The sequence below is a fragment of the Anomalospiza imberbis genome, chromosome Z (assembly GCF_031753505.1).
Source record: "Anomalospiza imberbis isolate Cuckoo-Finch-1a 21T00152 chromosome Z, ASM3175350v1, whole genome shotgun sequence".
Lineage (NCBI taxonomy): Eukaryota > Metazoa > Chordata > Aves > Passeriformes > Viduidae > Anomalospiza > Anomalospiza imberbis.
In genome coordinates this window covers 20,362,261-20,377,568 of record NC_089721.1, presented here as the reverse complement: position 1 = coordinate 20,377,568, position 15,308 = coordinate 20,362,261, and the positions used below count along the sequence as shown (strand labels likewise).

The 15,308-nt window shown below is 38.5% G+C and overlaps 1 protein-coding gene across 8 annotated transcripts in view; it reads right to left on the bottom strand.

The window, feature by feature from the left end:
• Positions 1-15,308, bottom strand: part of ERBIN (erbb2 interacting protein) — a 118,007-nt gene that overhangs the window by 62,389 nt on the left and 40,310 nt on the right. For 7 of the 8 annotated variants that reach the window (XM_068176962.1, XM_068176969.1, XM_068176967.1 and 4 more), the window contains 2 exons: positions 14,852-14,908; positions 2,275-2,472 (listed from right to left, as the gene is read on the bottom strand). In XM_068176962.1, coding sequence (XP_068033063.1) covers positions 2,275-2,463 — 189 coding nt within the window. In that variant the 5' untranslated portion in view covers positions 2,464-2,472; positions 14,852-14,908. The remainder of the gene's footprint in view (positions 1-2,274; positions 2,473-14,851; positions 14,909-15,308) is intronic. The other variant, XM_068176964.1, reaches the window with a different exon arrangement.

The following is a 15,308-nucleotide window of genomic DNA, read 5'->3' as shown; positions in this document are numbered from 1 at the left end:
TCTGAAACACCGGATTTCAGTATATATTCACCTCATCTAAGAGTATAAACTTCATTTTGTTTTGTCTTCCAGTATTCCTGTTCACACTTCCTGCCTTAAGTAAGAAAAAATCCAAAAAAATGTTGAAAAAACTCCTGAAAACTAGTGAAAAATATTGAACTAGTGAAAAAATTGAAACTAGTCAAAACTCAAGCTAGGGTACAGAAAGCTATCTAATCTTTTCTGTATACATGCATTACCATCTTATCAAAGACTACCTCAGAGCCAGATCTCTTCTTAAATGCAGGGTACCTAGAGATTCTTCCTCAAAAGCTTAAGAAATTGACAAAGTAGGGCAAATATTCTTAATGTAATGAAAGAAAAAACCTCAAGATATGCAGGAAACTTACACATAGTATAAAATAAATATCTCTAAAAAAAGAGTTGAAAAGATTCATCTGAAAAATTGATGATGAGTATTTCTTTCATGACAGCTTTGGATAAGATCATTCATAAATGCCTTGACTCAGTTATTTTCTCTTTTGGAATTCTGAAAAAATATAATAAAAAACCAGGAAGGGTTTATTGACTAAAAAGATTATCCCAATCACTACCATACCATGGCCTCAGTTTGACCAAAATTTTTCTGTTAGAACTCATTTATCATTAAGGCTTTGAAGAGTTACAAGTCACTTAAGATACTTTAATGAGCTCAGGTGTTTTGGAGCCATTCCCTTATTTCAAGAATATATACTTAAGACTCTTTCCCTAGAAAGCAATAATCTAAACTCTTGGAATCATTAGAAATTTCTCTGATAACTCAGGTCAAGGCACATGCAGCACATGGTATTACAAAATCTCCTAAAGGAAAATGGAAGGGGAAGGGAGGATGATGTTGACTTTGCTGTTGTTCCTTTTGTTGTTCTTTTTCAGTGTTTACATATTCATAACTACTAGTAGTAAATGCAGGAAGCCATATAATTAAAGACTGTTTTACTAAATAATTCTTATTTCTTCCAAACATCAGAGTGAGAGAGAGAAGTTTGAGCTTTTCAGCCCAAATGCACACTGTGCCTCCTGGAGTAAAACAGGGTACTTTCTCAGATGTGATTTAGTATATAGAATGAAGGAGGATGAAATAATTTCAAGTGCCAAGTCAATTCTGAAGCTGAGACTACGCACCAACATTTCATGTGAAGTCAATTCCTTCCCTATCACAACCTTTCTCTCCTCCAGTTTGCTCATACTGTGCCCTTGACAAGTCAGCTGCTAAATTAAGGAGTTATAGTGTAAGAGCCGACTTCTGAAATAAGCTGGAATTCTGAAAAGATTCAGAACAATTAAAAAAATACAACAGCCACATTGATGGGTCGTAAGATTGACAAGCAGCCTCAAAACTGATCACAAAACACTACTGGGGCAAAGAGAAAAGGTGAGAGTGGGTATGTCTTAACAGGGTTTCAGAAAACTAGAGAGGGCCTGATAAGTATCACACCCTTCGTATTTGAAATGGCTTAATTAAAAGCCTTTTTCAGAGTTGGAAGACTAAATAGAACGGAAAAGGAACACACAGCTTGAAACTCTATCTCCATATTGGCTAGGATAATTTCAAATATTACAGGTGTTCCCCTATATTTCTTCTTGGAAGTTTAATTAAAAATTTTGGTCAAATGAATAAAAATCACTTTGACTACATCTTCACTACCCCTAATCTCTCTGCTTCTGTCTTTTGCTGTATTTGAATTTATATGTGGGGGTGTTTTCTTTTGAAAATTGAAAAGGAAGCAAAAAAATAATGACCAAAATTACTTAAAAGTTGGAAAAAAATCTTTAGTTTCTTAGAAATATGCTTTTAAGTATGACTTTTTCTAATATAAAAACACATACACTTGAAGCAAGTGTAGGCTATTACACATTCCTGCAGTTAATAAAAACAAAACCCAAAAATGAACAAAAGACAAATGTTCAAGCTATCTTTCTAATCACATGGATAATTAAACTGTAGACTAGACCATGGCAAGTGGTAGCCTACCCACTTCACAGTGCACAGAAATAGATTTATTAGCCAGTCTTTTCTGCTTTGTAACTGTCTTGAGCCGGATCTGTTGCTTGAGCAATTTCATTCCAATTCATGCAACAAAATAGTCCAGCTGGAATGCATAAACTTTCAGTCTACTGAGGCTGCTTCATGGCAAACTGTGGCCCAAAAGCTGAAGCTGGACACTATTATCTTCTCAAATGCTGGTAAAGTAAAGATAGAGTAAGTGTACCTAAAAGGAATATCATCCAACATACCTTTGGAAGCTCTTCAATCTGATTAGCATCTAAATACAGTTCTTCCAAGGTCTTTTCAAAAGTAAAAATCTCCTTAGGCACCTGCTCCAGGCTGCAGTGAGAATAATCAAGTGTAGTCACAGTTTCCTCCTCTCCACGCAGACAGCGGCATGGCACCAGCCGCAAAAACAAATTCCGCTTCGTTGTCATTTTCAGGCACTGCAAAAGGGAAATTGGTCAATTTAAAAACCAGGACAACCTCAGAAATTCTCACGTGCAGTTTCTCAAACTTCCACCGGCTGCAAAATACTGAAAAGAAGTAGCATATGTATGTTTCTGCATATATATTTGTATACACATAAGACACAGTGAGGAGCACGGACTTTCTTTTAAATACAACAGAACTCTGATGACATTAAATGGGGTTAACACATCTGCAGATACCAGAAGATGAAGCCAACTTTTAGCCTGTGACTTGTCACCAACTAACACAATCCACCAACTACACTGCAGAGAATCAGAGAACTTTGAAATGGGCATTTCTGAACTGTTAATTGTGCCTTTACAATACAGCTTATCACACCTTTACAAAGGTCAGTGGGATATTTTTGTTTAGCACAACAAAATTCACCCTCTACACAGAATTAAAATGTAGCTATAGGAAATCTAATGAAGTTCTTTTTTGTACATGTAAATTCACATACCTTAATTCCAAATCCCTCATTTAATGACAGAATACAATAAAAAAGCCCAGTTCCTACCAACTGCTCTGTCTGCAGTTTAAACAGACAGGTTTCCAAGTTCAGAGATAACAAGATGACCTCTTCTTGCAACTTCACTCCCTTTAGAAAACTTCAACACATCTTGCTGTGCACACTGAACCAAGGAAATTTCAGCTTGAGCTTGCTATGATAATGTATCTTTCTTCCTTTAAACTCATTGTTACAACAGTTCTGTCTATTCTTCATGACTTCTACATTATCCCTATTTAGCCTGAGAAGGCAAACCTAAATGGTGCTGACTCGCTAATCATTGACAGCATACAGCAGCAATGTTCCTGCCTCTTTTCTTCTCTGCAACAGCACAAGTTTAGGTCTCTTTCTCTATTAAGCAATGGATTTTCACAAAATCTTCAGAATGTCACCTCAGGTTTCAAGTTTGGCTGAAATTAGACGACAGACTCAATTTTTCAAGAAGGACCAACATATGCAGACGAACAACATGATCATGTCAGCTTCATTTCCTCAGGAAATTGGCCTAAAAATACATTCTTCCCCAAAACAGAACTGAGTATTTATTTTCTCAATCAAACTGCCAACACTCCAAATGAAAATATGCCTTTATCTCCTTTGTTTTTGAACTGCTGAAATTATATTTCAATTTCTGGACGAGTGACAGGCAAGTTTCTCCTCCAAATGCCAAAAAAGTCTTTCAGACACATTTAGCAGACTGCACTTCAACTTTCAGACAGCATGCTAGCAATTCAGGGAGAACATAAAATACCATACCCACGGCACTGTGTAAAGTCACAAGCACGACCCCGTTTCTCACTAGGACACCAAAATAAGTAATTTTCTGTTTTCCTCTATATGCAGCTTAGCTTTCCAAATACTTCACAGTATGTATAATTCATATGGCAACAGATCAAGGGACTGCTATACTTTAGTGTTTTCATTAACCAGAAGTAGAATTTGTCACACAGGCAGTGAACAGTCATATTCTAAATACATCCACTAAAAAATGGAAGAAAACTTTTCATTAGAATAGCGGGATGTCAAAACCTCTTTGTTTAACAATGCTTCCATGTTGCTAGAATTTTTTTACAACATTGATTATCAGAACACAATATTTCCCATAAAACTGAAGCCATATTATTTAAACAAAAAGTGATCTAAATTTTTTTAAACTATTGGACTGTACTGCAATACGAAGAGATTGGAGACTGCAAATTTCACACTGGGGATCTTCACAAAATGGGAAAGTCAGCAAAACAGACAGCATAACCTCCTCCTGCCTCTTTCACAGGAAAAGGCTCAAGAATTACATCCTTCAGCCACCTACAGACAGATGCTATGGAAGCTGATGTGCTCACTGGTCAAAGTTATCCATGCCTTCTCTAAGCCTCTGATGCTGCACATGAAAACACAAGTTGAATTCCCTGGCCAACATCTAAAAACAAAAAAGCTTTTGACAAAAAAGAAATTTTGTCTCATTTTGTTACTAGTTCAGAGAATGGTAGAGCTGTGGAAAAACACAATACTTCCAAAAGAAGCATCAACAGCAGTCTCTTTAAAAGAGGAGTATAAACAGAAGAATGTATGTCATGGAAACAAGCATTGGAAGCAGAGATTGTACATGTGAATTGATTACCAGAAGTCTGGCAGGGAAAGGCACACCCATATCCCACCAGCTGCAGCCATCAATAAGTTCACTTTGTCCAGCCATTTCAACTTCTGAGAACTATATTTTGAAAGCAGAATATGAATAAGTTTACTATATGCTTCATATAAATAACAAAAAAGATAATACTTGTTATTCAAATCCCTCAAAAAACACATTCATTACACTGTTTTTTTTTTTCCATTACACTTCTTCAGTGGCTGTTCTTTTCACATGGAGTCCTACTTGTCCATGTCTCTACAGTTTCTGAAGCATCAAAACTCATAAAGCCTAACAATGCCAAAACCCACACATACCTAGTTTTCCTAACTTACTCCTTTATTTTGTAAGAGAGATCTTGAGGTTTTGAAAGGCAGGGTGGGGGAAGAAAGATCTGGTAAAAGATCACATGCATCCACAGCACCATAAACAGATTAGTAAACAAATGTCTGGACAATATCACAGTGCTGGGTCATATCTCCTTCAGTTACCATGTACCTTTAAGTACCTAAGCTCACATCACATCTTAAGCCAAAACAGTCAAAACTCATATTAAGTATCAAATAAAAAACATCCCCTAAAGCACTGATTTGACCAACCTAGGGATATATCTAATTGTAACTCTTCAAAACCCAGAATTAACCAAAAAAGCTTCATTTAGGTGAAGGCAGGAAACTGCAATGTGATTTATTTCAAAATTATTTTATGTCTGTTCAAATTTTACTTATCTACACATACAGGAAGAACTGTTTAACACTCATGTTCTACAACAGAGATGGCTGCCAATACTAGGAAATGGGTGCGTCTGGATAGTGGCAGGAAGCATTCCCCACCACCACTCCTCTACAATATATATTTTATAAACCAACAGTCAGACATATGCATTTATCTGTCTCTGTTTACTGGTCTTGTGATCAGCTAACCAAGCAGAAAAATTGTAATGGAGGAAAGGAATGAGAAAATACAGAAGAGAATCCACTGTTAGAACTATCAAAGACAGAAAAATGTCATTTCAGACACATATGCTTTTCTTATGTTGCTCAAATAGGAACTTCTCCATGTAAATACACAGCGTAAATACACAGAATGTAGAAAGTGACACAAAGAATAGTGATTTTTTTCCTGCCCATAAAACAGGCAAGTCTAGCAGGCAGAAAAATCTTGATTTCCTAATATACCACAACATCGGACTACCTGAAGCACCAAATCCAACAATGTAAATTTGTGTTGCAGACCAACAACATTGTGAAGGCTTATTTTTCTCCACCACTTAACAGCTCTAGTTCTTTAAGAGGCAGATATAATAAAGACCTCGAAGGAGAAAAAAGGAAAAACGCGATACACAAATAAAACCTCCTTGTTCCCTAAATCATAGAGCCTTGACACAAGTTTACCTGAGGTTCATTGTTCACAACCAACAGGAAAATTATGACCTTTATATAGTTCTTGGGTTGTTTTGCATTTTTTTTTCACTTCTTGAAGGAATAGGAAGGGGAAAAAATCACTCTGCACAGGCTGCAGGTGTATATCTGACCCACCATGGACAATGGTCTGCAGGGGAATCTCTGTTCAAGTGTCTGAAGCACCTTTGCCCCCTCCTTCACTGGTTCTGGTGTCTGCAGGGTTGTCTCACATATTCTCACTTTTCTTGGCTGGCTATTGTACAGTTTTTAATGCTTCCTTAAATATGTTTAAGGAAGTTTATGTCAGAGGTGCTACCAAGATTGCTGACTGACTCAGCTTTGGCCAGTAGTAGGCCAACAGCTGGAATTAGGTCCAACCAGCATGGGGGCAGCTTCTGCATGTGGTGAAGTCACACCTGCAGAACCCCTGTAGGATCCCAGAAGATAAGGGGCTAATGTGTTTGTTTCAAACACCAGTAGCAGAGTGGCTGTGGCACCAAGGACTTAAGGTAACAGCAGCCAAGGACTGTTGGCAGTAACATGCTGTGAGAAAGAACAAGATGTGACTGGACAAGGGGCCATATGGAGGTAGGACAACACTTTTCTGGGATAAAGGTCTTTGATCTACCTCCTGGAGATAAGCACAGCTCAGTACAGCACAATCAGAGAAATGAGGTGGAGAAGCAGGCACAGACTGTACTGGGGGAACAAGACCACCAAAGAATCCCCAAAGCCCTCTGACCCATTTCCACAAGGACCTGGAAAAACAGACAGTGCATGATGACTAATTAACATAAAAAATCCAAAACTTTTCTCCAGGTCCAGGAAAGCTTACCAATTAAAAAGCCACCCAAAACCAAGCCCAAGTGCATGGGTGTCCCTAGACCCAGGACATCCTCTTGGCTAGATCAATACTGGAGCCAGGACTGGCTCTCTCTCTCTTACTCCCTCTCTCTCCATCTTTAATTTGTCTCTTTTTCTCCTTCTTTTCACCCTACCCCTTTATCAAAAATCCACTGCTGTATACTTACATTAGGAGATATAGGGCTAACATTCCAACTTGCACACCATGTTTAATTAACTAACAAAACTTCATAAGCTTCTGTGGACTCTCTAATTTTACTTAATCCTTTTGAAAAGCATCTACAAATCTTGGGTTCTCCCCCTTTCAGGTAGGACATCATACCCCAACTACTAAATCCTTGCCACCTACACCCAATACAAACTATGAACAGTAAAACTGAATAGAATATAATCATGTAAATTATTGCAAAATGAAGCTGAGAAGTGTCGTCATTGGTTTGAAGACACGTAAACATAACAAGATCAACAGCAAGCTTGGATATACACTAAATTCTAATCCAGAAGAGACCAGCATCATTTAGTGAACCATGACTCTTCCCTTTAACTCTGATGATTCCCTGCATACTCCCATCACCTAGCAGTTCAATATCATCCAGAGACCTGCCAGAATCCCATGGGATATTTTCAGTTTAACTTCAAGTAGGGCTTAGGATCACAGTAATTTTGTCCTCAGTCTATGTTAATTTGTTTTGAAATTAGTCCCTTAGATTTCCTGTCTGTTGCGAACAGGATGGGATCACTCACGATCAAGAAAGTACTGCTTCCCCATCGCAGGCCTCATAAAAAGATGTTACATCAGCAGCAGTTGAAAATGAAACCAGGTATCAGATGTCTTTACAGAAAGGCAAGATGAACTAGGCACACAAAATACACAGTGAAGTACTTTTTAGTCCACCTCACTGTCTACAAACTAGTGCAGAATTATGGAGCTGAGCACATGTAAACACAGAAAAGGGAAAGATAGTGTTGAGGAGTATGTAACCTAACATGCTGCCTGACAAATACAGAAAGGCTTAACTGACCAACTGACGAAGTCCCAACATTGAAACAAAGAATTATGAAAAAAACCTGCAAGGGGTTTTTCTCTGCCTAAAGTAGCAACAAGCAAGACAGAAGACACCAAAACACACTTTTTGGTTTCTCAATGAGAGATGCTATATTGTGAAAAGTAACAGCACAATTTACATGAACATCTTCCAGTTAAAAACAGCACTAATTCTCATGAACTTGGGAAAACTATAAACAATACACTTGTTTCTAGAAGGAACAAAAAACATCCTAGGTTTTTACAGTAAACAGAGCACAGAATTATTCAGTCTTTAAACCCGAAGTACTTGACATCTCTTATTTGTCAGGAACAGGGTGGGGAAAGTGTGTAGGGGGTGGCACTATGGCTTGGTACAGACTTCCCCTAAGATCAATCCAGTCCTCTTCTGCAGGAAAAGTGAACTCTTAAATAACAAACAGCAACCACCATTTTGCACGCCCTAGCTTGAAAGTGTGTTTCTCTTCAATCCTTTTTATTGTCATCTTTGGGAAACAAAAGGACGGCTCAAACCTGATGGCCATGGAAAAGGACCTCAAACATGCAAAAACAGCCTGCACTATGAAGCAGCTTTCCCTTTTTAAGGATCACTGGCATTCTCTGGTTGAGGTGGTGAAGCCTCATTTGGAGCCAATGCCAGCTTCAGGTATTTTCACTGCTTCCTCCCTTTTCATCGAAGCTATTTGTTTGTGTCTCTTCTAGGAAAAAAAAAAAAAAAAAACAAAAAACAAACTGGACTGATTATGTCATACATTTCACTGACTGAGACTGGCAAACATACCAGTACAAACAAATGAACCAAAGTACTGCACTCTGGAGAAAGAACAAGTGATTGGAAATAAAATGGGCACCATTTTAATATGAAGCTATAGTCTGAGGCTCCCCGTTTCTGGCATAAAAACAGTGCTCAACTGCATCCATGGCTGTGTGTCCTCATGCAAGCAAGGAACATCAAAAAACATGCTGTGCTTGCACAGACAGCATTCAGAGAAAAAGAAATAAAAGCCATTACTCTTGAAACAACAATAGTGAATGGTAACAACAGGAGGAAGAACATGTTCGTAAATACAGTGAATGGCCAATTGTTAAATGAAAAAATATTAAGGATGCTTGCTAAATTTTTTTGAGCAAGCTAAGAGAACATAGAGCACAGAAATTATGTTGCTTTACTGATCCAGCATATCAGAATGTAACCAAACCCAGCCATTCTCTACTCCTATCTTAATAAATATCAAGTTCACAGTTTTTCTTGGGGTTAACTACTTTGCAAGTTCTCAGTGCCTCTACACATTAAAATAACCAAACAAACCACCCAAAACCATCCACCCATCTCCAAGGGCAAGGGCAGCAAGATAATTTCAGTTAATTGCCAGAAATGCAATGTCAGGTATGAATGCTGGAGACATTTGCTTAAATTATTTTTTCCCATTCTATAAATAAATTCTAACCAAATTTCTATTTCGCTTTGATTTAAAATAATCAGAAATCCTTTACATAATTAGAATGCGAATCTTCTCATCAAACCATATTGTAAAATCTCTTTACTTATTGCAGTTGCAATGCTGTTACCTGTATCAGTAACATTTTCTTTATTCAACAACAGCATTTTCCCGCTTTACTGGAATGAAAGAATCTCTAACTAGGTATGTATTGTAACAGATACTTTTTAGCTGAAAAGTTAATCTAAACTGCCTACACTAAAACAAACCTCAGGAGTTAATTTTAACAATTAAAATCCACCCTAAGCATATCAAAAGAACTATTTAGAATAATTATTTCTATTTATTTTCTAAAATAAAGCAGTCAGCAGTACTTGGCCTTGTCATGGAAAAAGCTTAACAATGACAAAACCAGAATGACTCTGTCAAAACAGAACAAAAGGATTATTTTTAAAGTGAAAAGAAGAAAATCTCTGGCAAATAACCTATGTAATAAAATGTTCTATTTCAAGTGCAGCCTTTAACTGAAATGCAGTAATACTCAATATCCTTATAAGCCTAGACCAAGACATCAGTAAGTCAGATATATATGGGAGTACAGATCTGTAATTCAATCACCCTAGTATTTTTTGGAGAGAGACAACATGACTCAGCATGCAGTCCAAGAAGTTCCTGCAGGTCATTGACAGTAGCTTTTTGACATAAGTGGTAGAAGAGCCAACAAGGAAACGTGTGTTGTTGGACTTTGTACTGTATAAACAAGCCAAGAAGGACTGAAAACATGAAAGCTGGGGGCAACCAGGAGATGGTGGAACTTAAGATGACTGGCTGCAGAGGAAGGAAAGCAGCAATCAGGACTAGAACCCTGAACTTCCAGAGAGCTAACTTGCATCTCTTCAAAGACCTGCTTAGCAGAATGTCATGGGTTAGGTCTCTAGAGAAGAAGGGGGGTCCAAGAAAGCTGGTCAATATTCAAGCATTATTTATTTCCTCCAAGCTTAAAATCAGTGCATTCCCATGAACCAGAAATTAAGCAAGGGGGGCAGGAACCCTTTATGGATGAGGAGGGAGTTTCTAACAAATCTTGAACAGAAGAATGAAATGTATGGAATGTGGAAAAAGGGACAGGCCACATGGGAGGATGACAGGAACATTGTCACAGAATGCAAGGAGGTGACAAGGAAGGCCAAAACCCACTTCCAGTTGAGTTGTAAAGGAATATCAAGGACAACAAGCAGGGCTTCTACAAGTAAATCAGCAGCAAAAGGAATACTAGGTAAAATGTGGGGTCACTGCTGAATCAGATAGTTGTCCTGGTGAAGGAAGACAGAGAGAAGGCAGAATTACTGAATGTCTTCTTTCCTCCAGTGCTTACTACTGAGGCCAGCCCTCAGGAACCCCAGACCCTGGGGCAAGGAGAGGAAGGCTGGAGAAAGGAAGACCTACCCCCAGTAATTGAGGCTTTAACTAGACAGGCATAACATTCATAAATCCATGGGCCTTGATGGGATGTACACACAGGTGCTGAGGAAGCTAGTCGATGATGTTGCTAAGCCACTCTCCATCATTCGTGAAAAACCATGGAGAGGTGCCCAATGACTGGACAAAGGACAAAGTTAGTCTCATCTTCAGAAATAGCATGAAGGACCCTGGAAACTACAGGCCAGTCAGCCTCACCTCCATCCCTGGAAAGGCGATGGAACAGAACATTCTGGAGGTCATCACCAAGCATGCAGAAGAAAAGAAGGTCATCATGAGCAGTCAGCAGGGATTCCCCAAGGAGAAATCATGCTTGACCGATCTGACAGCCTTCTGTGATGGCAGGGCAGGATGGGTAGATGAGGGGAGAGCAGTGAATGTTGTCTGCCTCCACTTCAGCAAGGCTTTGGACACCGTCTCCCACAACATCCTCACAGGAAAGCACAGGAAATGTGGTTTCAATGAATGGACAGTGGGGTGGACCAAGGACTGGCTGAATGGCAGAGCTCAGAGGATCAGGATCAGGGCAGCAGAATCCAGTTGGAGACCTGTAGTCAGTGGTGTTCCACAGGGATCAATAATGGGTCCAGTCTCACTCAACTTGTTTATCACTGGCCTGGATGAAGGGATCCAAGGTACCCTCAGTAGGTTTGCTGAAGATCCAAACTGGGGAGTGGCTGATACAGCTGAGGGCTCTGCTGCCTTTGGGCTGGACCTTGGTGGGCTGGAGAGTTGGACAGAGAGAACCCAAATGAGGTTCTACAAGGGCAAGTGCAGGGTCCTGCACCTGGGGAGGAATAACCCCAGGTACCAGCACAGGCTGGGGCTGCCCCACTGAAGAGCAGCTCTGCGGAGAAGGACCTGGGAGTCTTGGTGGATCACAAGGTGACAATGAGCCGGCAGTGTGGCCTTGTGGCCAGGAGGCCCAGTGGGATCCTGGTCTCCACTGGGAAGAGTGTGGCCAGCAGGTCAAGGGAGCTGATCCTCCCCCTCTACTGGGCCCTGGTGAGGGCACATCTGGAGTGCTGTGTCCAGTTCTGGGCTCCTCAGTACCAGAGAGACAAGAGCTCCTGGAGAGTGTCCAGCAAAGGGTCACAGAGATGATGAGAGTTCTGGAGCATCTCTCTTATGAGGAGAGACTGAGAGAGCTGGGCCTGTTTAGTCTAGAGAAGAGAAGACTGAGAGGGGATCTCATCAGTGCATATAAATAGCTGAAAGGTGGGTGCCAAGAGGATGGTGCCAGACTCTTTTCAGTGGTGCCCAGATACTGGACAAGAAGTAATGGCAATAAACTAAAACACAAGAACTTTCACCTCAAGATGAGGAAAATTTCTTTATGTTGAGGGTGGCAGAGCACTAGAACAGGCTGCCCATAGAGGTCATGAAGTTTCCCTCTCTGAAGACATTCAAAACCCAGATAGACATGTTCCTTTGTAACCTGCTCTAGGTGACCCTGCCTTGGATGAGGTGATCTCCAGGGGTTCCTTGTAACTGTAACTCTTCTGTGATTCTGTGTTTTTAAGGCAAGATCTTTCATAGCAATATCCTTACAAAAAAAGGGAGAGAGAAAAATTACAGATTAAGTTTACTGGAAAATATTAATTTTTAAAATATTCAGATACCCAAGCAACTGTACTTGCTACTTTTTTTTAAGTATTTATATTGACTTTTCATAATAACACTACTTAACAATACATAGCAACACACACACACTGTCATAACACAATTGCAGCCCAGAAGCTGCAAGTATGTTCTCACACATTTTCTTTTGCTCTTTTTCTGTGACAGCCCTAGAAAATAACTTCCATCTGGACAGTAAATCTATCCAAGTAAGTGCCAGTGTAACACTTCCTCTAAGAATGGTTTCTAATTGGATACCATTAACAACAACTGCTGAGATTAGCATTAGATCTGAGCTTCATTTCTGATGTTTCACTTGATTGCATATTCTTTGGGTGTGTATTTGTTGTGTTACTAAGAAAGCCTTAAGAGGGAGGAATAAATTGATTTTTTTAAAACTACTGCATTTGAATCTCATCCAATTCTCTTCCTTAGATTAAAAAGAAAAAAAAAACACCATATAAATGCAGTGATTTTTACAACAGCAAACTGAAGTCGGAAGGAAACTGCAGGAGTCCCACAAATCTTCATGGAATATGCAACAACCCAAACTTCTTTAAAAGCCATGACATTGATATTTCAGTATTTCAACTCTGATGTTTTCAGATGGCTAAAAAATTCCTTTACGTTAACGAACTGACACAGTTTTGATTTAATTTTTCTCATTTTAAGACAATACATAGCCAGAAATATGAAATATTTATCCCAACAGGACAATGAAGTGCACTCCATTCCCCACTAGCCACATCTGTTTTTTTAAATATGCAGTGGAAATAATCACAGCTACTATATACCTAGTAATCACAGCTATTTGGTACAGCTAACTGGAACTAAGCTACTTCAGAACTGCTTTGCCTTCTGAATCCACTAATTTCTATGTCAAATAACCTCCACTTTCTTCCACTGCTACTGTGAAAAAGATCCATGGAAACAAGTTCCTGACTTTCTATACAAAAAAAACAATGAACATTAAACACACAAAGCAACCAGACTAAAAGATGGCAAGCTTCTGGCAGAGGTAAAAAACCATAATGAACAGCTTATGATTCGGGTTTAGTTTTTGAGGTATTACTACTGTATGAGAAGATATTTTATCACGTACAGTTAACATCTATTCCAGCAGAAAGGAAGAGATACTGTCTTAATTCCTCTAGTTATACCACCACAGTCAAAAGAGATGAATGAGCACAGTGGAAGTGAAGGCAAGAGACAGTGCTAGTCATTTGCCCAAAAGAAGCAACAAACCTTATGGTGCAGCAAGCACAGCTGAGGCAGTGCAGCAACAGCACGGATTATTAGTTCAGTGGAGAATGCCAAAGCACACAAAGATTACAGCATTGTAGGCTACACAAAAGGTTAGAAAACAAAAACATGTGCACATGCTTCTCTCTACTTAAGCATTGCTGCTTATAGAAATGCCAGATAAAATATGCACAAGATTTTGTATCCTTTGAACCAGTATTTTATAGTCTCAAAATCAAAGTAATTGAGGAATCAATATTTATTAGCATTTCCACAATCTGAGCAGCCCTATTAATAAAATCAGAGCAGATGGAAGCTGCTGTCATATTATGTTGGGGTTTTTTTCCTGGGGCAGGAGGGGGACTTGGCAGTAACAAATCCTCTATGGGAATTCATACAGACCTTCCAACGACTAAATATTCTACTGGGTACTCTTTTTATTCATGGAAAATACTTGCCTCTACAAACCCTTACACTATGAGACAAACGCCAGTTAGTGCCATCTGCATTAGCATCATTTAATAAAGAAAAAAGCTGATTCTGAACATTTTCCATAGAGCTTTGAAAGCAAATCAAACTTTGTCTTGTTAACACTTTTCACATTTTTATATATGCTCTCTAGCTAAAAAATGTCAACACACCAGTAAGAGACAAAGTATATGATGTACTGTATGTCTACTCTTTAATGCAGCAAACCAAAAAGGACAGTAGGAGGCTCAACAAAAATTTCTAGCATTTTTTCAAATACCTTTTATCCAAGTTTTCAATAAAAATATGCTTATAATTTTAAAGACCTGAAAAAAAATACAAAACTCAGTATTCTAAAGTTCTTAAGCCAAAACACTTAATGGACTCTGAGCTTTAAAACATAATTATTTTACTTTTTCATATATTTCCCTTTCTATATAAGCACACAAACACATGTAAATAATTTATATACAATTTACTTGGGTCTTCAATAGATATTCAGAGCTAAAAAAACCAGACTTAAGTGTAACATGAGATGTGATGCAGAATAAAATTCAAATGCTTTGAAGGCAATTATAACAAAATATGAATAAACAAGAGGATTTCTAATTTAACACATTAGGCAGTTGGTCCAGAGGAAAGCAAAATAATGTACTTACCACTGTGTTACTTTCTTCTCTCTGCTGCTTCTTCCCCGAGCTTTCAAAGTCAACATTCTGTTTAAGACAAAGGGACAAATTTTAGTAAATCCTATCACTACTAGATAAGAGCAAACTAGTATTTTATTGTATTGTATTAGATTTTTTGGGGGGTTTTATAGTTTAGGTTTTGTTAAAAGAAAAGCTTTACATGTGTATGACCAACTGCTTGAATATTTCAGTGTACATGAAAGACTTCCAAGATTGCACATATTCTTTTAAAGGAGATCATTCTTTTGTTTACAAAACATTGCTTTTTACCCTGTTTTTATTTTAAAGCTCTCTGTCTACAAAGTTGTTTCATTTTTACTCCTTTTATAGTTATTACATTAAAATATTAAGTATCACACAAATTTCTCTCACACACAGTTCTGAAGAATTCCAAGAAAAAATACATCAAATACTAACCAAAGATGAA